General features: G+C 40.5%; 1 protein-coding gene across 4 annotated transcripts in view; it reads left to right on the forward strand.

Annotated features, from left to right (window-relative positions):
- The window catches only part of RP1 (RP1 axonemal microtubule associated), a 192610-nt gene that overhangs the window by 22417 nt on the left and 145944 nt on the right, over positions 1-24249 (forward strand). For all 4 annotated transcript variants that reach the window (XM_035125531.3, XM_060277835.2, XM_035125532.3 and 1 more), the window contains 6 exons: positions 551-1207; positions 3762-3933; positions 17820-17983; positions 19806-19892; positions 21444-21576; positions 23942-24093. In XM_035125531.3, the coding sequence (XP_034981422.3) occupies positions 563-1207; positions 3762-3933; positions 17820-17983; positions 19806-19892; positions 21444-21576; positions 23942-24093 (1353 nt within the window). In that variant the 5' untranslated portion in view covers positions 551-562. The remainder of the gene's footprint in view (positions 1-550; positions 1208-3761; positions 3934-17819; positions 17984-19805; positions 19893-21443; positions 21577-23941; positions 24094-24249) is intronic.

Genomic DNA, 24249 nt, shown 5'->3' on the forward strand with positions numbered 1-24249 from the left:
TTCAAGGACACCTTTCATCCTGGCAAAAGCACTTGATGAGGATGCAGAAAAGGGTTGATGAGGGGTGTGACCTAGAAGAGTCCCAACAGCCAGATAGAAAGGCCTGGAAGGACACATTTAGCCCTGGATTCGTTGGTTGGGTCACCCTTGGAACAACAACAAAAAATCCTTTATATGAAAGCATTTAGAATGTAAAAATAGAAAATGTTGCCATTGCTATTAAAACAACAACAGAAAAGTCTAATTACTATTCTGGTGTGACAAAATACCCCTTGCTAAGTGAAATGTTCTGTTGCAGCAAAATGATAAGATATGTTAAAATACATGGGAGAATTCTACACATATTTGCAAGTAAAGCTTTGTTAGCTTAATCCTACCAGTCTTTGTGGAATTTAGAGATAACAGCTTGGACCTATTTAAGCCATTGATTTTTGGCAAGATTTACTGCTGGTTGCTTTTGTTAAAACCTCCTTTGTGACTTTATAGAAATGAGGACTGCATTATTGTTGTGATCATAAGCAAGCATTTACTTCTGCCTCCTTATTTCCAGATTGCTGTCAGAATGAGTGAAACGCCTTCAACCAACTACTCAATGATTCAGCCCCATACTTCAGAGAGTGAACAGTCTTTGTCTGTTCGTCCTTTCAATGTCACTGAACCCGTTGTGGCCAAACGGATCTGCTTTTACAAGAGCGGCGACCCTCAGTTTAATGGGGTAAAAATGGTGGTCAATAGCCGCTCTTTCAAATCATTTGATGCCTTGCTTGACAACTTGTCGAAGAGAGTTCCATTGCCTTTTGGGGTGAGAAATATCACTACACCACGAGGGATACACAGTGTCAATAATTTGGAAGACCTTGAAGATGGCAAGTCATACATCTGTTCCCAACAGAGGAAAGTCAAGCCCATCAACCTGGAGAAGGCCAGTAAGAAGCCATTGCCATGGCAGATCAGCAGGCCAGTCAGTGCTCGCCGTAGAGCTGTACAGTTAGCTAGAGAGGGCGAAGGTGGTGTGTTCCAGCAAGGAAGCACCATCAGACTCAGTAACCCTAAGAAGCTGCTTGTTTTCAAAAATGGCAATGTAAGAATCCGGCGCACTGTTGTCTTGGGTAAGAAGAACACACAAAGCTTTGAGGCCTTTCTGGACCACATCAGTGAGCTAATGCAATACCCTGTTGTGAAATTGTACATGACAGATGGGAGAAAGGTAAGAATATAAGAAGATACTCTGAAATATTTATCTTTGGGCAGGTGGTCTTAGGGCTGGTTTACACATAACTGCAACATTAAGTGATGATATGAATGAGCCATTGCAGAGGTGATGTGATAGGTAGAACATTCACATCAAACATCTTATCAAATAAAATGTTTTCTTAAATTGAGCTGCTTCCCATTGTCAGCCATCAGTGTGCAGCTATTAAGTTATGAGATCAGAGATCAGAGACCAGATCATGTGGCAGGGGGAGGTAAGCAGTTACCTTAACAAAATATACAAATTCCAACCCATGGCTCCCTCAGTTTCTGATAGATCATAATTCTGTTTACCTTTCTAAACAGACACTACATATGGCACCAATTGCATTGCTCCAAATCACTTTGTGGTTTTTTTAAAAAAAACTAATTACAGGCAGTCCAGTTTTAATTGGGAATGCAGTGTGCAGGGAGTGGAGATGTAACGCTTGTCGCTTTGGAATAATGACCATTCATCTCCATGTTCTGGGGGCAGGACTCGTATTAGCACGAATGGGACCATTTCCCCTAAGCCTAATGGTGGCTTGGGGGCAAGGAATTACACTCCCATCCCTGTGTACTGTGTTGTCAATTAAAACTGGTCCTATGCCTGTAATAACATTTCGCATAAGAAAAAGTGATTTGCAGTGACACACTTAGCATCACAAGTCATTAGACCGTTAGGTTCTACTGCAGGAGGATGTGGTATCCTTTAGATGCTGTTGGGCTACAACTTCCGTCACCTCTGATGATTGGCCATGCTGTCTAGGGCTTATGGAGGTTGGAATTCAGCAACATCTGGAGGGTATCATGTTAGCTGCTCCTGTACTACTGCAGGTATACGGCCTTGCTTTCACCAAAACCATGCTATCTAAAATGTTTCTTATGTTTCTTACACTGGTCAAGAACATCTGCTGCTCTTTAAATTCAAATGGCTGGTGTATGTTGCTTCAGTGCCCTTGTGAGCCACAATAACTGTCTTGTCCTTAAAGGAAAACTTGGCATGGCAGGGAGATGGAAGTGAGATGAAATTAAGTGCTGGTATCCATGAAGACCTAATGTTCTCTTAAACTGTAGCTTCCTGTATGTAACAGTCCTGCTTACTAAAGAGCTTTTAAGGGCACCCACAGGAGTGACCTCAATCTTGCTGCACGCTCTAGCCATGTCATAATCCCTTGAAGCCCCATATTATGTTTAGGCTGCTCATGAGGCATTATTCTATCTCTTTCTGCCAACAGCTTAAAGGTCCCTGAAGGAAGCAGCACAACCTTTTATTTTCACTTTGTGTGTGTGTGTGTGGGGGGGTAACAAAATTAAAACACAAAAGCAGGTTCTCTAACCCACCTGGGTGGGGTCAAGAAATGTTGGAGGGTCATCTCATTTGGGGACAAAGCCAGTATTAGAGGGAAGCCACAGTAGCATGTAAGTGTGGGTAACAAAGCAACATTGGGAAGCCTTGTTCTTGAGCAGATAGGTGGGGAATGTGAAACAGAAAATCCGTTGGCAGAGAAAGGGTTATAGATCTCCTTTCCCCACCATTCCTTCACTTAAAATGACAGCCTCCCATGGCTTCTTTTTATTTAAAGAAAATAGTTGAGGCTTCATAACATACATCAGAGTGTAACATGTCAGTTTGCCTCTCATTGTTTTTATGTGCTACCATGCAGAGTTTTAAAATTTGAAAAGACATTTGAAATCTAAGGTTGAGGAGAAAGCAATTATGAAGCTATGGCATGGTCAGAGAATCCCAGTTCTGCACACCTTGAGTTCATGCAGCAGACTTTCCTATTTACTCCAATGAAGTGCTTCAAGATGTTTCTGTTTTTCAGGATATAAACCCAGTCAATTATGGCTGGAGTACCTTTAATTTTACAAGATCGACAGTCTTGTAGTAAAACTGAAGAAAAGAAAAGAAATACTTCACACCACTTTCTCAAATAGAAATTTTAACATGGAACTGTTGTGGCAAGGAACAAGACAGACATTTCTTATTATTTAAGACTGTAAAATTTCACAGAAGACATATTGATAGCTACATCTATTTCTTTGCCTTCTTAAATACCTTATATACTAATATCAAATTTAAGTACTGAGTTGTGACAGCTATGTTGCCAAAATGAGGATACTAAGAAATAAGAGAGGTAATATTATGCTCAGGAACCTCAAGGTTTGGAAAGTAGAAAATTATTTTTGGGAGGGGTGAAACAAAAGGGGCAAAAAGTGCCACACGAATAGCAGCCCAGTGAGGACTGAGCATCTTCAAGTGACCTCAGAATGCTGTTTGGAGTTGGGACAGATTGGCAGATAAAAACAAAAACAGAGAGGAGAAGGGATAAAGGATTAGCATGGGCGGATGACTAGAACACTGAACAGGACTTTCCATCCATGCCTCATTTTGTTGCAGCTCTCATTTGGGTTTTCTAAAGGTGTCAAGTGCTCATAGAAGCATGGCTTTTAATCAAAATCCTGGACCACAGAATGATGATTTTATTTTTCACAATAAGAAACCTTGTCTGCTGTTTCTCTGTCAGGTACCCAACCTTCAAGCTCTAATACTCTGCTCTGGAGCTGTTGTAGCTGCAGGGAAAGAACCCTTTAAAGCAGCTAATTATGATCCTCGTCGGTATTCACTACCTAGTAAACTGCCTGGGGTCTCCAGTCGTGTATTCCCCAGAACAAATGCCAAGTCGGAGGGTAGAAAAAGTAAGTGTCTTTAATGATTCTCAGTTCTAATTTCCTTCTCCCTCTTTTATTATTCTATAAAATGAAATGGCAAAAATGAATAGTCTGCCTAGATATCAGTATATATTTTTTTAAAAAAGGCCAGTTAAACCATTTACAGACTCCCTAGCCAAATCCTCACAAATGAGGAAAATGAAAGAGCCTGAGGGAAGGGGAGATTAGGTTATCCATGCCTTTTCCTCCCTTCACATGTGCCAAGTGACAGAAAAAGAAAGAGGTCATTGCAACCTTAATATATGCTTACCCCCAGTGACATTGGGCAGGTCTGGACTCACCCACCGCAAATTCCAAGACCATCTACATCTCTTTTGAAATGTCATGTGTACATAGCCTAACTCATGATTCATGACATGAATCTTAACCAGGAGTAGGGAACTTGCTTGGCTCCATGGGCCCTGCCCTGTTCATTTTAAGTCACACATGAATGCCTGAGTAGGGTTTATGATCTACCCATAGACAGAAGTCAACAAAAAATGTAAAAAACCCTGAAGATCCTAGCATTGCATCAACGCATATCGGAAGCATCCCAGATGTAAAATAGGAATCAACTTTGTCTCAGCAGCAATTTACTCATTCAACTAGATCATCTTCAGTGACCGTTTTATATTATCCTGCTCTCTGAGGTGGTGAGGGTGGCTACCTTCTCAGTGGTGACACCTGGAGTATGGAATTCCCCCTCAGAGAGAGACAGAAACAGACACACACCCAGCTCCCCCACTAGTGGAGTTCAGATGGCAAGTTGCTCCTGCTATTTTTCAGGGCACTTAAACATAATTAGTTGTTGTCTTTATGTCCTTACCTGGTTCTGTTGTTTTATTGCTTCTGGTTCTATGATTGTCTTGTTTTGGTTCATACTGATGTTAAGTCATGTAATGATTCTGTTGGTTACAAGAATAGGTATTTCAAATAAATAATAAAAGTAAACAAGCAAAAATATATGAAACATGCTAATAGGGTTGTTAAAGACCATCACTAAAACAGAGAAGAGTCCTGTAGTGTCTTAGGCTGCAATCCTAACCACACTTACCTGGGAGTAAACACAGGTAACTTAATTCAATAGCACTTCCTACTAAGTAAACATTGATAGGCTTGCACTGTTAATGACTGTCAGGGGATTGTTGCGGCTACTCTCGAGTAAAGACGCTCCAGTCCGCTCTGTCTTTCTGAATTTTATTGTGCATATTATTTACAGTGCAGAGATATCAGAAAACATGACTGTCTAGTCCGATTCAGAACCCGGCAATGACTGCTTCTGGCTCTTCGGCCAGCATAAAAGCCTGGGCAACCCAAAGCGCCTCCCCCTGGCCCTGTGTTCCTTCTCCCGTCCTTTGGCTGGAGCGTTGCAGAGGCTCTGGCACCTCACTGCACTGTCCTTCCCCAGCTGGGTCGGTGCCTTGGCTCTGACACGTCTGAGAGCCCTCTCTCCACCCCGCTCCATTCCTCATTCCCTCCTCCTGACCCGCTGCTAGTGCTGTCACTGGGTGAAGTGCGGGTCAGGATGACTGGGGGAGGGTCCCTGTAAGGAGTCCCCCTGACAATGACTAACAAATGCATTTGTTTTTGTAGACTTTTATGATTGTGAGTCTAGGCAATAAGTGACTAAATTCCATTATTGTTGAAGACAATGTTTTATGCAGCGATTCTTTTCCTGGTAGTGGTCGTGCTTGTAACACCAGCACTCTAGGAACTGTACTGGTTCCCTAATGCCCTTTAAGCACAATCTAATGAACGGTTTAAAAAATCATTCCCATCTCTTACTGTAATCTCTAAAATCCATTGACCATTCACAATGCACGTAGTTAAGAAAACAAGGGCATGCATAGGGATGTTCTGAGTGAGTGTATCAAAACTCATGAACTCCCTCCTTGGCAAAGTCTGAAGAATGGTTGGAAACGTTGCTTGCAACACTTGCTATTTTTCCATATGAACTCCCTGTTTAGACTGTGGTTAAGCAATTTCTATTCTATTTACAATAAAGCAGCGTATAAATTATGTTTAATTAAATAAATCAATTGGAACTTTCAAAAATGATGGTAAATGCAGTCATTGAGAAGCAAACATGATTGGGCATCATGAAACTTCCTTCCACGTCATCATGCATAGAAATGCACACTGCTCACCTGCTTAATCTTAAAAGGCTAAAACTTGAAATTCCTGGTTTATTTCTGGCCAAAATATCTGTCGTCAGGGGCGTACCCAGGATCAAAACTAGGGGGGCAAGGGGCGGGGCTAAGGCATGGGGGGGAAGGCAAGGGAGGAAGCATGAACAGCAGGCTTCTGCCCACCAGCCCCGCCGGCAGCGCCGCTCTCGTGCGCAGGCCCTGCTTCTAGGGGGGGCAGCTGCCCCCCCTGCCCTGCGCTGGGTACACCCATGTCTGTCATTGTTAATATTTTAGACTATGCCTAATAAATATTTGTCTATTCTTTGCTGCTCTTTTTTTTTAAAAAAAGAACATTTATACTAAGTGATAGTAGCTGATGTGTCTGGATAGATATCTCATTTCTTCATACTATTTAAGCTATACAGGTTTTCATTGTTCCAAATTTTAGCCTTTTAACCAGCGGGTCAGACCATTAACTACTAATGTTTTAAATAATTGAATCCCTTCCCAATGCTATTTTATCTGAATGTTTTTGTACTAACAACCTTCTTTTTGTGTTTTCTCTTGTCTCTTTCCTACCTGTCTGCTGCCTCTGTCCCTGGATGGTTATTTCTGATGACTGTCCTCTGCACTTTCCATCTAATCTTATCATTTGGGGTGTTTTCAATAAATTACTTGAAAGTGAGTGTACAGATAGACTCAAGCTCCCGATCACAGATGTTTTCTGCTTCATCTTCTAAAGGCTACACTAATGATAACAACTCTGAGTCTTCTTACATACCTAATATTGACACAGGCTTGGCAGAAAATCATTCACATACTGGGGAAGATTTCTCTTTGGTGCCCCCTGAAGATGACATTGAGAAGTCTGTTCATCTTAATCAAGATGGCAGCATGACAGTTGAGATGAGAGTTCGATTCAACATAAAAGAAGAGGAAACTATAAAATGGACGACCACAGTTAGCCGCGCTGGCACCTGTGCAGTTGTTGCAGAAGATGAGTCATATGGAAAAAATGCAGAAAACTTCAACAGGGCTGAAGATGATGTCTCACTACAGCCCATCAACACAGAAGTGATCAGTCAAGATGTTTCATGTGGAACGGAAGCTAGCAGTTATGACATCTGGCAGAATTCTTCTGTGAACGTAGATATGAGCCAGGCAAAGAATGATAAGATCAAACCTTTTTATAGACCACCTACTCCTGGGCCTAGAAGAGTCAAGCAAAAGAAATCCTTGGTTGAAAGTGTAACTGTGGTATCTGACACAGCAGTCCAAAAAAAGATGGTTGGACAGTATTCTTACAGCGAAGAAATGGACAATGGTGATACCAAATCTGAATATTGCCTGGTGACTCACTCTAGCAGTAAAACATCAAGTGTTACCACACCAAAACTAAGTGAAATTTGCAGCAATCATATGCTGAATCAATCTCAGGATAGCCAGACAGAGGAAGAAACATCAAACAAAGTCACAATTAAAAAGTCCAATGCCTTGCCTGGTGAGGATGGCTCATTACAGAACGTTTTGGAGAAATCAGTTGCAGAGGAAGGCTTAGATAACAATTTAACATCTGGTTATGATTCTAGCATCAGTCATGCTCAATCTTCTCTAAAGAAATCCCATGCAACTGGACAGCCTTTGCTTAATCAAAGTGATCAAACTGGAAGGGAAGTAGGCTGCGTCAACAGCCACCCCGAATTATCTCAGTCAAGAAGTGAGGAGGTGATATGCAGCCAGTGCAAGGGATTGCATTCTTCTCAAACTTCCATACATGACTCACCTCCTGGGAGCAGTGAAACAGTATGCAAGTGTGCTCAAAGATCTCCCCAGATAACAGAATCTTCTTCTATCACTGTCAAGAACTCAGCAACTCATCTCTCTGATGGAAGCCAAGCTGCATCTTCCAGTAGTAAAAAGAAGAACAAGAAGAAAAAGAAGAAAAAGAGAAAATCTTCCTCTGATATTGTGGAAGAAGGCACAGCTTTTCCACAGAACTTGCATGATATATCAGCCGAAGCAACCCCTGAGAATGATGTGAAGACTTGTGAGATGCATATCACAAGAGAAAGTGCACCACATTCTTCTACTCAAATCACAGTTCATAAAACAGTGCTTGCATTGCCTGTTGCCAACTTAGAAGGTTCTAATAAAGGCTTAGGTCCTAAAGAAGATTTACATAGTCAAGCTTCTAAGAAATCCCAGAAAAAGGAATTAGGATCTAACCTGAAGCAAAACCTAAATAAACAGTTGCCTAAGCTAAAAGCCAAATCAGACAAAAAACATCACTTGAAAGCAGAAGGGTTAATGGTTAAAGATCACCTCAAAAATGAAATTGAACAGATTAAAGAAGATACATGTGACACAGCTAATGTAACAGAACAAACACCAGGTTGCATAGCTTCATGGAAGCCATTGACTGATACAGGAAGTGGTCCTAAGGCTGAAAAAGAAAAGAGGATAACTTCTGCCAAATCACACAAATCATCACTGAAACATAAAAAAGTAAAAAAGAATAAAAAACCTGAAAGTGCTTCAGGTAGTAAAGTCCCTGTGTTGGATGATGAGACTAGAACATTGGATACTTTGAGGAATGCAGCCTTGACAAATGAGATTGCAGAACCTTCTCTTGAAAGCTATGTCCAAAACTGGTTGCAGAACATATTCCCAAATGCTGCAATGCCTGAAAAGCATTTACCTCCCATAAATTCAAATAACAGAACAATGCAAGAGTTGTCTGTCAAGTCTTTTTCAGATAAAGAAAGTCAGTTAGTAGGAAAGAATGTGTGCCTATCAGAGAATAAAAATATTAGTGAAGGTAAACTATCCAATGGTGCATTAAATCACCTCAGTGAACTAGGAACTGTTGAAGAATCAGTTAAAAAATTGTATGAAGTACACATTGGCTGTTTGACAGATGCTGAGGCAAGTTTAATAGAAGAAGCCAAGTATTTATTACGGTCAGATATCCAGAGCAATAATAAACTATCCATGTGTAATATACATGAAAATGACAAAAAGAAGGTTCTGTTAGAAACCAGTGATCAAAGGTACATTTCTGAAATTGCTGCCCAGGTTAATCCCAAAGGCACCACTAACTTTCTAGGACCTGATATACAGAAGGATTGTGTCAGTGGTCTGTTGCTGCACCAGCTGAAATCAACAGTGCTCAGTGGTGAAAAGAACCATGTTGGAGGCATTACAGACATTTCTTCTTCCTCCCTTCTTGGATCTTCTTCTAATCTCTTCCTCGCTTGGCTCCTTCTACTTAACCTCAAAGAAACTTTGTCCAGTATAAATAAAGATGACATGGTACAAACTACCTGTAGCTGTTCAGAAGTATTTACACTCCTGCAGTATTTGAAACAAGTTGCAATTAAAGAGGAAGCTGAAGACTTGAAGACTGCTGTCTCCAATCTTCAGGACTGCACAGCAAACCATTTAATATTCACAGGAATGCAAACAGAGAAACAGGAACCAACATACAACCAAGAAATTTTTTCTCAAGTTGTAATTAAACATATACCAGTCTTTGAAGTTGAAGGAAAAGTCAACAAGGGTTTAATTCTTAAGAATAGGTTGAGTTCTGAGGAAGTTTTTGATGCAGAAGCATTAGCAAGAGAATTGGAGAGGTCTAGTGAGGAGGAGAAGGAGGAGAACTGCAGTACACCAATAGAGAATTCAGATCTAAATGATTTGGATGTTCACGATGCAATGCAAAATTTGAACTGCATTAATGCTGACTTGAATAGCTGTGGCTTGGCTTCAAATGAGGATCTGCCTACAGAAAATGAACATAGTTCATTTGAACATAGCTCATTTCAAGGCACACAGGAAAAAAACACAGATACATCATTTAATAATGAAGAATCAGAGATATCACAAGAACCTAAGTCAAGCACTGACAGCATGACCTTTAATGATAAAGAGCATATGTTTGATCTAGAAACTTCAGAGTTAGATGATAAGGAATTAAAGAGCTCAGAAGAGTTAAACTGGACCAACTCTGTGTTGTTAAAGGAAAATTCAAGTGAGTGTCTTACTTCCATTGTTGATAATACCACAAATGGCGACATTGTAGAAAATTCTGTACGGGAAGAAATGGAGGAAGATGGTACTTGTGAGGAGACTTCAGAACGATTGTCTACACCATCACCATTATCTTTTTGTTATGAATCTAAGCAAATTCCAGGAGAAGAGGAACAGGTGTCCCGAGTAAAACTGATAGTAAAGGAACTTGAGGGTGGATCCTACTCAAATTCTTCTTTGGAATTCAAAAAATGCCTGAAAAGCCCTGCCACTTCTGACTTGTCAGATTATCGACCAGAAACTGATGAAAGTGATGACAATGTTAGGCATTCCAGTGACTTGACGAATGAAAGTGTAGATGAAGCAATATATGAAAAAGAGTACAACAAAGGGTATGTGAAAAGAACTATTGAGAGACTTTATGGTAAAGCCGAAGCTTCCTTTAAGTCCCCTTCTAAGCTTGATCCTCCATATTTGACTCAAACGCTACAAGGAAATGCTGTAGAAGAATCCTGTCATGATGTAATGGAGGGAGCTCCTTTGCTGTGTCAAAAGAATCATACCTGGCCAGATGAATTTGCATCACCTAAAATCCCAGAAGATTTAAACGCAAACAATGACATGTGGGAAAACGAAAATGCTACCTTGCCAGCACCACAGTTTAGTCTTAATGGGGAAGAAGCATATTATAATGATGACTGTTCAGTGGAATACACAAACCAGCACTGCCAATCTAGGGAACACATTGCCGAAGATGAAGGAGTACTGATTGATAAAGGAAAATGGCTTCTTAAGGAGAACCATTTAATAAGGAGGTCACCACCTGAGAACTCTGGAATGTATGGCAATGCAGATACAACCTCGGCCGACACGGCATTTGACAATCATAGTGATGAAATTCCATACTCACATTTTGGGAATCTGAATCTGCGGCCGCCACTCAAAGAAATATCATCTTCTGAACTTGAAGACATGGCTAAGCCATATGACAATGGATGCAACTACTTCAACATGCCTCATAACACTGATTCGGATCCATTTCCTGATACTTTAAGTATACAAAGCAGAGACAACCAGTGTAGTAGCTCCTTGCTTTTTGAGGCAGCATGTAACAGTTCCACGCAATTTTATACAGAAGTGAAAAGTAATTCCCCAGCTTTTACTTCTGTAGAATTTAGATTACCAGACAATAAGGTACACCCTGCAGAACAGCCTTCAAATGATGAGCCAATTCAAACCCAACCAATCAGCAACACTCATTCAAGTGGGAATAGCCGTGAAGATCAAGACTCGCTGGATAAACTCCATGCTATCTGTGGGCAACATTGTCCAATATTGACAGCCATCATAAAGCCAACTAATGAGGAGATCAGAGGATGTGCTTACCAAAAAGCCTCCGATGTTGAGAACCAAGTGGGGTCACATTTGTTAACAAATACTCCATATTTCGTATGGCAAGGCAAAAATGTAACTGGACTTTACAAATATCACACAGACCTGAAGAACAGCAGCATTAATAACATTGCAAATAATATTTTTAACAGGCTCTACGCTGACAATACTTTAGATTTCATGAATGGCAGTACTTTCAGTTTACTTGTGTCAGCAGCACTGAAAGAAAATCAAAGTTTAAAAAAAAAATATGTCACAGAAAATATTGATGTAGGCACACAGGAGATCAACAGTCATGAAAATAGTGCCAGTAATGATGCATTCAGTGAGATAACACTGGAGCAGAATAATAATTTATCTGTATTGCAGAGCTCAAAAGATAAGGGAAACAATATGGTTGCGGAGAAACCTGCTTCCTCATTAGCAGATGTAACAGAAGGCTGCAATCGTGAAAAGTTTCACCAGTATGAGGCACTCTTAAATAGGACTGACTTGAAAGGAACTGTAAACTTGGAAGGTGAAAATGCCGTCAGTATCAAAGAAGAAACTTCACCTTATGTAAAAGAAGATGAAAGTGACAATGAGTATTCAGACTCCTAAAAAAGTTATCAAGAATCATATAGCACTGCCTATATATTAAAACAAAACAAAACCACATATGATAAAGACTGTGAATTTATGCCCTGGTTTGAGGAATACATGTTCCTAATTTCTTATTAATAATTCTTCTGTGAAAAGGTTTTATTGTTCTTGTTTGTTTTTCTCACTCTGGTTACATATTTTCCTTAACAAATGCAAAATAACATTACAAAAAAATTGTGCATGAGAAACTATGGAAATATTAGTTAATAATGGTTTTTTTTGTGTGATGGTAGATTAAACTCATGACCCATATTATTGAACATTAGAAATGCAGCCCATTATGCTAGCATGGACAGGGAGTAGGACTGACATTAAGTTTATTTTATTGGAGAGGCCATGTGTGATCATTTTATTTATTGCTATTTTTCTCTAAACTGCAAGTGTAATTAACTTACCTGAAAATACTGTTAAGTTTACATTTCTAAATCTTCATAATTATTCTTATCATAGTTTATAATTATAATTTGTCCAGTGAAATACTTTGGAGATCCGTATACAGAACATTATAGTTTTACAAAACAGATGTTAAAGATACTTTTTCTAACAAACTGTAAAAACAATATTGTATATTGAATGTATATTGAAATGGGCAACAGTGAATATTGCAATTGTAGGCAATAGTCTTATGTATTTTGTCAGTGAACTTTACTCTTGTGTTCTATACACTGAGAAACTTAGAAAATACACAAAGGCATGATTCTAAGAAGGGTTAACTGATCTCATTTATGTATGTAACCAGGCCACTCTCTAGTTTTGTTTTTTGTTTTTTTTACCAAGTCTGCCCTCTGTCTTAATGAATATAAAACCAGACACTAGTTAGTCTTCAATTACGGAGAGTACTCTGGAATGGTCCAAAAATGAAAACTTCATATACATTACCACTTCTGTTGCATTTCTACTGGAGGTAATCGTGATAGAAACTACTCGTCTAACATTGCAATAGCTAAATGTAGCTAGTGTAATATAACTTAGTCTTGGCTGGGGAGGGTGGGGTATAAATACAGGTAAAATAATTTCTTCTTCTTCTTCTTCTTCTTCATCATCATCATCATCATCATCATCATCATATTTCTGAAAGTCCAAAGGCAGCTATTAATTAATTAATTAAGTAATTTCTACACCACGCTTCATCTGAGGATCGCAGGATGGTTTACAATATAAAAACACAAAAGACGTAGCAAAGCAACAAACAAAAACAACACCTCCCTACAGTTTAAAAGGCCATAGATTATTTAATTAGCCAAATGTCTTGGAGATAAGGAATGTTTCTGTCTGACATCTAAAGATATGTAACCAAGCCACCAGGTAAGCCTCCCTTGGGAGAGCATTCCACAAACTGGTAGCCATTGCAGAAAAGGGCCATTTTCATGTTGCCACCCTCCAGACCTCTTGTGGAGGAAGCACACAAAGAGTCTTAGATGATGATTTCAGGGTCTAGGGCGGTTCTTATGGAAGAGGCAGTCTTTGAGGTACTGTGGTTTAGGGAAGCTTTTAATGTTTAATGTTGTATTGTGTTTTTAATATTTGATTGGGAGCCGCCCAGAAGGACGGGCTATAAATATTATTATTATTATTATTATTATTATTATTATTATTATTATTATTATTATTATCTCCTGAGCCCAGATGACAGAAGTTATGCTATCCCTAACCAGATATGGTTTCAGATGGGACACCAGCCAAATCTAGTGGCAGGCACTGCATGTCACCAAGGCCACTTGAACCTCATCCAACAGCAGTGGGTCCAGAAGTACTCTCAAGCTGTGTAGGGAGTAGGCAACTTTTCATCCATCTGATCTAGGGAACCACCCACTCACAGTGTTTCAGTGTTATCTGGATTGAGTTTCACTTTATTGGCTCTCATTCGGTCCATTTCTGAGGCAGGACAATGCTCCAGCACATCCACTGCCATACCTGCAGGTGTAAAGGTAGAGCTGTGTGTCATATAGCTGACAACATACTCCAAAACTCCTGATGACCCCACTCAGTGGTTTCATGTAGATGTTAAACAGCACGGGGGACAAAATCAAACCTCGAGGAAGCCCACACTGACGGCTACGTGTGTTTCTTCTACAGATACTTGGCTATTATACATTGTTTCAAAGCAATAGCTATCATTACTCTTGTATTTGTGTTTCTAAGATAATGAATCTGTATTATGAACAATAAAGTACAGTAAGCTAAAAGAACAGCCCTTTGTTATTGGAGAAAAATGGAAGATTGATGAAAAACCTGACCTCAATCTGTACCTTGTATAATTGTTGTTGTTGTTTAGTCGTTTAGTCGTGTCCGACTCTTCGTGACCCCATGGACCAGAACACACCAGGCACTCCTGTCTTCCACTGCCTCCCACAGTTTGGTCAGACTCATGTTTGTAGCTTTGAGAACACTGTCCAACCATCTCGTCCTCTGTCGTCCCCTTCTCCTTGTGCCCTCAGTCTTTCCCAACATCAGGGTCTTTTCCAGGGAGTCTTCTCTTCTCATGAGGTGGCCAAAGTATTGAAGCCTCAGTGAAAGCATAATGGATGACAACACCAGTCTTGGAGATATTACATATATGTTGCCAGGGCCGGCCCTACGTGCAGGCTGGGTGGCGCAGGGCACCAAGGTGCCGGCCCGCCAGGAGGGCGCCGTGAGCTGCACTCACCCGCTGGCCGGCCGGCCCACCGCGCAGCTGTGCCCACGGCAGCTGCACTGCGCCCGCCCGCTGGGAAATGCTTAAGACGGCCCTGTATGTTGCACTAATTTTTTAAACCAATTTTAAAGGAATAATTATTGTAACACAATACAGCATTTATTTCCGCTATCCTCACAATCCCTGAAGCAGGCTTTCATAACAACATTTCCAGATTATGGATAGAAAACTGACTCTGAGGGAATGTGATTCATCCAGAGACCAACCAGAAGGTTCATGATTTAACATGTATTTGAAGTTGCATGTTCAACCCAATGGGCTGTAAATGTTGCTGCCGATGCACAAATGGAATGGTTTTTCAGTCACACAACAGGACCTCACATGCTCCTGCATCACCTTGCACTCCCTCAAAACCTGCTCTTTAGGGTTGGAGGGATCCTCTGAAAAAGTTTGGGGTGTGTGTGTTGAATAATGGAAAGCTAACTCCTGTTGCACAAGCAGAGGGTGACTGATATAACATTGAATTCTGTCCAACATCAACCAGACTCTGCTGGTTGTATTAGATCAATATAAGAATGCTGGGTCAATAGAACCAATAAGAAAAGTCTATAATGCAAATTAATTCATGACTGTGTAATCATTTATTAACACTTCAGTGCATTTTATAATAAGTAACTTAGGTTGTGCTAAAACAAACAGAAGGAATTGTTTTTGTTTATATTATTTTAGAATTATTAAGATAAACATGTCTCAAAAATTGGGCACACTACAGTTCCCACCACAGATAAAAAATGCTTTTTTGAATTGCCTGTATAGTTACTGAAGCTCATAAGTGGGAAGAGCCTAGGATGGAGGCCTTTGCATAGGGCTCCAACTTGAAGTACAACAAACAAACAAAAAAGGTGCATTTTTATCTTGTGAACTGTCCTGAGATCTTAAGATGAAGGGTGGTATATACAGTGGAACCTCGGTTTATGAACACCTCGGTTTACGAATCTTCGGTTTACGAACGCCGCGGACCCATCTGGAACGGATTAATCCACTTTCCATTACTTTCAATGGGAAAGTTCGCTTCAGTTTATGAACGCTTCAGTTTAAGTACTCTGCGGACCGTCTGGAACAGATTAATCCACTTTCCATTACTTTCAATGGGAAAGTTCGCTTCAGTTTATGAACGCTTCAGTTTATGAACAGACTTCCGGAACCAATTGTGTTCATAAACCGAGGTACCACTGTAAGTCAAACAAGCAAACAAATTCCATCATGATAATTTTATACACAAAATATAGTCATGAAGGCTGTAAGTCCCCTGATGGAATGTGAATAGCTGGAAAGTAGAGAAAGGCAAGATGGTAGGTGGCTGGACTGTACTTCAATAGTTGGAACTGGAAGGGGGTCATTTAAACAGTACAGCCCAACCACTCTGTTTTTGATAGCTGGGAATATAGCCTATGGTACAAAGGTAAATCATTTGCTGCACACACTTTTTGCCTCTGGATTTGTCCACTACTGGCATGTGGTCCTGGAAGGTCACCATGAACACAAGTATTAATTAATGAGATTGCCTAACGGTTGCTATTAATCTCTGGAAATTTTCAGATGAAAAACTTGTTTGAAAAATCTGAAGACTTTATTATTAGGGCACAAACTATTTGGACTCCCTAGGTGTAATAACCAATGAGGTACGTCTGCTATGCATATAGCATTTGTGTTATAGAAGTTTCTAAATATAAATATTGTAGCAAGTGGTTAATGAGTAGTGACTAAATCTTGAAAGCATTCCATCGTTTCATTTGAGGATGCAGAGAATGCTTTCTGCTTGACAGAATTGCAGGCCATTATGCATTGATGTTCAGTTCCCCTTTACAGGTGCTATTGCCCCAAAGAACCCATTGTCATTTATCTCTTAACCGCTGGTTCTTAAAACTAGTTTCTTCTTTTAATCTCATGGATATTGCTAAATTGGATTAAACAAATGAGCATAATATTCAATTATAGCTAGTGAAGAGAATGATTTAATAAAAGCAAAGCTGTACAGGTCTTATTGGTGCTATATTATTAACATTATAAGTCATTATCAAGGCACAAGTACAGGGACAGAATGAGAAAAACTAAATGGCTGCCCGTTGAGTGTTCCTGTTCATTTCATGGATAATACCCGTAAGGAGAAAATCACTGTAGAAAATCTGTGCTAAAACTGAATGTGATGGAAGACAGCCTCTGAATCTGACTGTAATAATTGTAAATCTGCGTGACAAAGCAATCTGTGCTGGAATTGGGACAATGGCTACTAGCCATAATGGCTATGCTCAGCCTCCACTGTCGGAGGCAGTATGTTTCTGAATAACACTTGCTGGGAATCACAGTGCTCTTGCTCTCTGGTCCAGCATGTGAGCTTCCCATGGGCATCTGGTTGGCCACTGTGACCAGACTAGATGGGCCTTTCTCCTGATTTGGCAGGCCTCTTGTCATGTTCTTACCAACTTTCTTTGGAACCAGGATCCGAAAGGCAATCAAAATCGACCTTGGTGAGGAAAAGAAACTATAAGGCATGAGGAAGAAAGACTGTTTGAGGTTCACAGAAGCATGAGTGTGTTTGTGTGAATGTGTGAATTGAAGCCCTATTGCAGTAGTGGACAGTTTAGTGGAGTAGACCTCTTACCTGACTTGACCTCTCAGCAGGTGAGTCAGTGAAGCTTACTGGGAGGGGTAAGGCATTGGCAGGGGTGTCATGGAGCAAGCATACCAGAGGAGCTAATCTGGCACTCCTGCCGGTGCATCTGCACTGTATCATCCAAGCTGCTGCATCCCCTGTTGCCCTTCCTGCTAGTGAACAGCAGCAACTCACCTAGGAGGTCAGGTAAGCGCCCCTCCCCTACCATGCCATCTGCTACTGCCTAGTTGAAACCAGAGCGTGGAAAATGGGTGTTTCAGGCAAAACTTCCAGTAATTTGGGATTAATTTAAGGAAGGGCAATTCTTACCTGGTGAGAGGCACATCCTAATTCCCATTAATTATACCATATATTTCTTTATATGTTTCTGTAGCTAGGAAATGGAAGGTAACAGTTTTTACCAGTGACCTACCATCTGCCAGCACCAGCTCACAAGTTTATATTGTACTATATGGGGATCAAAATAATTCAGGAGCTGTCTTTCTATGTGGAGAGGAGAAAAAGGTGTTTGAAAGAGGAAATGAAGATACATTCATTGTAAGTTATTAATATAACAACATATTGTTTTTTATAAGGATAGCACATGATTAAAAAGGAAGAGTTAACTTTTTTTCTTACAAAGTTTTCATTTCTTTATTGTGTGGAGTGGAAAAGACTGTAACAAAAAGTGGTGTACGCTTCTAAAGTAGCTCTTTGTTGTTTTAGGGCTGCTCCACATAATCCTGTTTACTGAATTCTATTATTTGCCACCATCATATGGCATTTTGAATTTGCAAAAACTGCTTTCACTGCAAGTCAGTTGTAATGGATGTTGTAAATATTTTGTCATGGGGAAGCAGCTCTCAATCCATTGGGTGGTATTCAACGACTGCATGCTGTCAGCACAAGATTTCTGCTTCCACGATGTGACTTTTCCATTCCACTGCATGTCCTGAACCCTCTCACTTCTGTCCCAGAGGGTTGGGAAAACCACTAGAACACATATGGGGGTGTAGGGGGAGGAGATGGGGAGAGCAATATGTTGCATGAACAGAAATCTTTGCACAGACAAAATGTTTATGTAATGCTACATTGCATACAATCCATGGCTTGAAGTTAAGGTGGGTAAACAATAATAATGTGATTTTCCTGATGGAGCTCACTTGTATTCCCAGGGTCAATTCATGACTTCACCTTATTGAAGGTGAATTCGGTCCAGTTGGGAAACCATGAGAAATGTAGCCTAGGATAGATGGTTGCAGCTGAAATCCATGGTTGCCACCATCAGAAATGGCCAGTCCTCAGAGGGAGCAGTAGAAATGAAAAACGATCTGTCCTAGCTTGGCTTATAGTACCCAGGGGAGGGTGGATTGAAGCAGTGCACTTACTGGAAGGATAGGGTCACATCCTGAAGAGCAAAGTCAAATCTGAAAAGGCAGAATCACATTTAATAAGCTGTGCAAGATAATAACTGCCAAGGTAAAACACAGTCTGTTAGAACCCTGGACAGATCACTATGGCAAGTACAGGCAAAAACTGCTACCTCAGAATTATACTGAGGCCTTCTGAAGGCCAACTGGTCTGGACCTACTTTTAACATCTCCCCCTCTGAGGAGCTGTCTATTTCTTAAAGGATCATTTTATGACTCTGTAGCTGCAGCCTCCAATGGCATGTGGAAGGTGAAGACTGCATCATGGGGGTACACTTTGAGTCTGAAGAGTCAGGGAAAGCAACATCCTCTGGCCTAGAAGGTACTTGAGTAAAGGGCAAAGGCTTCCCGGACAATGCTCCTTCTCTGATTTTCCCCTGGGCTGGGAATAAGAGTTGAGGCCAGAGAACAAGAGATTGTATTCCATTGGCTGGCTCGCCTTCTACTTTTTTGGTCCATCTGAGGCAACTTCAACCCATATAACTCTCAGTTCATCACATTTCCTTATAGAGGTTGGCTTCATGATTCAAGAACTACAAGTATATAAAAATAAACAGTGATCTTCATATAAGTAGTGAAGTCATTCCAGACTGTAAATTGATAAGCTGGCTAATGTCCTAAGATAAAACACTCTATTTATCTCACCATTCTAAGCAAGGATTTGCTGCTTGAATATGTTGTAGGCTACATTGATGCCCTAAGATTGAACCTATTGACACAAAAATTCTAAACACATTTACTTCATTTGAATTCCATTTCAAGTAAATTTACTCAGTTTTGCAGACTCACAGCTGGACCTACTTATTAAGTCCTCCTCAAGCTAAATGCTTTAGAAAGATGAAATAGCATTCTGAACTAATACGTGAAACATATTGAGCCAAAGTTACTGGAGCAGTTTTATGTTCAAGAAGCTAGATGAACTGCTGTTTCGTGTGTGGTTATTTTAACAGATACAAACGGAAGACCTAGGAGAGCTCTACAAAATACGGATAGGGCACAATAACTCTGGAGAAACCCCTGCCTGGCACTGCAAAGAGGTGAGCTATGTCCATATCTTAAAATCAATCATTCTTTCTGAAGATCTTGGCAAATAACACTTTTGCTGCTTCGCCAAAACCTTAGTCATGCACATACTATATGATCACATGTTGCATAGCTACACCATTGGAATAGTACATTGTTGCTGCTGAAGAAAATGTTATCCAGTAAACAAGATTTTGGTAAACCACAGACTCATGGTTAGTGATATACTTTCAAGTGAATGCCAAGTTACTAAAGACAATGAAGAACACCACACACCCATTCAGCTCACTAGAGGCTGCTCTAAAGAAACAATGACACCACCCTTTTACAAGATTTGGAAGTGGAGGGAGAGTTACATGCAACTTTTGAATTTCAACAATAGGTGGTGGTCTTGGGGCAGTCACCGTGTCTCAGCCTAACCTTTTTATTGAAAAAAACCCCTAGATTGTAGTGAGGATAACAATCAGATAGCTCTCTATATTTGTCATCTTAAGGTTTGGGGTTTTTTTAAGGTAAAGGCTGGGGTCTAAAATAAAAATAATCCACCAAGTACTACGTCTACACAAGATGGCTGTTAAGAACCCTATTCGCTTGTTCTGTCCCATCACACCACAATTACCACCATGTGATTGGGAGAGTGGGGATGAGTCCTTTGCTCCTGCCTCTTTCTACACACCTCTGTTGTCATTCCTGTAAATAGAAGGACCTGCCGGTTTTCGTTCTCTCAGTTTCTCATTCTTCCAATCTTAAATTCAATTATGCACATTTCTGCAGTCATTTTCAATATATACATATTTAATCCCCATGGAAATTCTTCAGCATTTTACTGCTAATTTCTACCGATCGTTACACACCTTTGTATGCTGTTTTGATTAATGTAAACATCTTTACAAGCAATTTCACTCAATGCATTTTAGTATGTCATTTTCACCACTACCGTATATTAATTTCTATCTTCACTTGACCCTAATATTTGCATTTTTTGGAACATTGGCTTGACATCTGCAAAATTTGATAAATGCAAATTTTGGAGGGTGACTGTGTTTTCATTGTCATATTGTTTCAGAAAGTGTAAATTTGATAGGTTCCGATTCAGACATGAACTGAATTTGTTGTATTGTGTCTGCAGCTGGGAGACTGTTATGGTCAAGTAAGCTCTTGGTGTGATTCAGAATACGTGAAAGGTATTTCTGAGTAAAAAAAACAGAGAAACATTTTGTGCATTATTGAGTGTGTAGTCAGGTTCCATCCTTGGATATATTCATCTTAGACTTCCAGAGAGCACAGACACAGTTATCATGTATTTTGAGGGGGGAAAGGTAGATTAGAGAGATTTGTATGGTTTACACTTACAGTACAAATTCAGGAAACCTCTGACATGGGTTTGGGTTGGAAAATGGAAAACTCATTCTATAGATTTACAATGCAGCATAAAAAGTGACCCACACATACTCAGGGGGTCTGTTCCAGTAGAGACTGTAACAGCATTTGTTCATTTTTGAAAAGTATTAGTTCATTTTTGTAAAGATACCACAATAATGTAGACTTGATTGCTTGCATTTCAGCTGCATTTGCAGAATCTTGTGACAGGGGAGCAGTTTGATTTCCCTGTAGATAGGTGGCTGGCACAAAGCCAGGATGATGGCGAAATATGTCAAGAACTTCCTGTTTTACATCTGGGTCAGCCCATTCTTCCAGGTAAGGAATAAAAAAAAAAGTAGGAGTTATGGGGACTCTTCCCGTCCCTATAACTGCATTTCATAGGAAACTGCTTAGACATGGAAAATACTTAATGGGGAATGATAAATAGAAATATATGACCATTAAATACATGTTTAAGCCCAATACTTTTAATGCTCCCATTGAAATCAAGGGCTTCACAGAATTGTGTTTCTTATTTTTCATAACCTAAAAATCTAGCTAGAAACATGCAAATACCATGTTGCAAATGGAGCCTATAGTGGGCACATAGGCTATCCCTTCCTCACCTCACACTTTCAAAACTGTCACTTCCTATCTATTATTATTATTATTATTATTATTATTATTATTATTATTATTATTATTATTATTATTAATACCCCACCATCTGGCTGGGTTTCTCCAGCCACTCTGGGCGGCTTCCAACAAAATATTAAAATACAGTAGTCCAGCAAACATTAAACGCTTCCCTAAGCAGGGCTGCCTTCAGATGTCTTCTAAAAGTCTGGTAGTTGTTGTTCTCTTTGACATCTGGTGGGAGGGCATTCCATGGGGCGGGTGCCACTGCTGAGAAGGCCCTCTGCCTGGTCCCCTGTAACTTGGCTTCTCGCAGTGAGGGAACCGCCAGACGATCCTCAGTGTCCGGGTAGAACGATGGGGGTGGAGATGCTCCTTCAGGTATAGTGGACCGAGGCCGTTTAGGGCTTTGCCCACATCCCTCATATACTGCTCTGATTGCTTCCTACTCAGTGTTATATCTGGTAGCTACATTTGGTAACAGAGATTCTCCTCATTAGGCACAAGCAACCGTTCCCCCTTCTCTACTCTCTGAGTTCCAATAGTAGATGTGGAAATATGCCAAGATAAAGAAGTTAATTTAGAAATTATGTCTTACTGGGTTGGAGACCAACTTAGTCATGCTTAGAACAGCCCCAATGAAATCAATGGGATTTAATGGTCCACTAACCCATTGATTTTAGTGGGACAATTAAGCATATGTTTAAATCTCTCCCAGTGAAATTGGATGAACTTCAAGATGCTTAACTTTGCCTGGTTGGTTTATTTTCCACGTTTGTTTATATACATCAATATTTTCCTTGTATAAATCAGCTTAATGCCTCTGGGTCATTGCTCCCAGAAGCTGCTTGCCTTGACATACAGCACTTTCTCTAAATTATTGTAGAGAATTATTGTTATCTTAATTATTTATTAAGTTTCTATACTGCCCTTCTCTGAGGATCACAGGGCAGTTTACAATATTAAAACACAAAAATATATAACATCATAACAAACAGAAACAATAACTCCCCCCAGTTTAAAAGGCCATATATTCTTTAATTAGCCAAAGGCCTGGGAGAAGGGGCATGCTTTTGCCTGGTGCCTAAAGATATGTAACAAAGGTGTCAGATGACCCTCCCTGGAGAGAGCATTCCACAAGTGGGGAGCCAGTGCAGAAAAGGCCCATTCTCATGTTGCCACCCTCCAGACCTCTTGTGGAGGAGGCACATGAGGACGGGGCTCAAATGATGATGGCAGGGGCCAGGTCAGTTCACTTAGGAACAGGTGATCCTTGAGGTATTGTGGTTCTGAGCCTTGTTGAAGGTCAAAACTAGCACATTGAGTTGGGCCCAGAAAGTAATTGGAAGCCAGTGCAGTCAGGCCAGGATTGGTGCAAGACAGGCACAGGCAAACTCGGCCCTCCAGACATTTTGGGACTGCAACTCCCACCATCCCTGACCACTGGTCCTGTTAGCTAGGGATGATGGGAGTTGTAGTCCCAAAACATCTGGAGGGCCGAGTTTGCCTATGCCTGGTATAAGATGCTCAAACCATCTTGCCCCAGTGAGCAACCTGGCCACTGAATTCTGCACCGACTGAAGTTTCTGTACCATCTTCAGAGGCAGCCCCACATAGACTGCATTGCAGTAATCTAACCTAGAGGTTAACCTAGAGCATAGATGACAGAGGTTAGGCTACCTCTGTCCAGATAGGGGTGTAGCTGGGCCACCATCCAAAGCTAGTGGAAGGCACTCAATGCCACCAAGGCCACCTGTGCCTCGAGTGACAGCAGTACCCTCAAGCTTTGTACTTGCTCCTCCATATTGAAAAAAGTATGCACCCTTTCATGAATGAGGCAGAGTACAACCATTTATTTTTCCATAAACACACATCTTGATGTTGATGGCACATAAGAAACACCCTATATATGATTTGTTTTCTTATAGACACTAGCTAATATGAGGGCAACTATTCTTAGTGTATAGTAAGCCAAACTTCTCAATAGGCTGATGCATCTATAGCAGTCGTTGGTGTTGTGCACGCAATAGTATGTTTGTAAAAGCCTGTCTTCTCTTACTGTCAGTGGCAGTGTATGAGGTGCATGTGGTAACAGGTGATCTATGGAATGCTGGAACAGAAGCTGATATCTACATTGCTGTCTATGGAGAAAAGGGTGACACCGGTTCCCGACAGCTCCGTAGGTCAAAGAAACCTAGGAAATGTGTAAAAGGACAAGTGAGTGGATTATAGCAATGTGTCTTTATCTTCTGAAGTACTCCCCTGTCCCCATTTCATTGTGAATATTTCTACAGGGCTATTCATGCATTCAAAAAGCACAGGTTTCAAACCCATAAACTCATTTGTCCCAAAATTGCTACCACCAATATGTCA

The sequence above is a fragment of the Zootoca vivipara genome, chromosome 8 (genome assembly GCF_965207765.1).
Source record: "Zootoca vivipara chromosome 8, rZooViv2.hap1.1, whole genome shotgun sequence".
Lineage (NCBI taxonomy): Eukaryota > Metazoa > Chordata > Lepidosauria > Squamata > Lacertidae > Zootoca > Zootoca vivipara.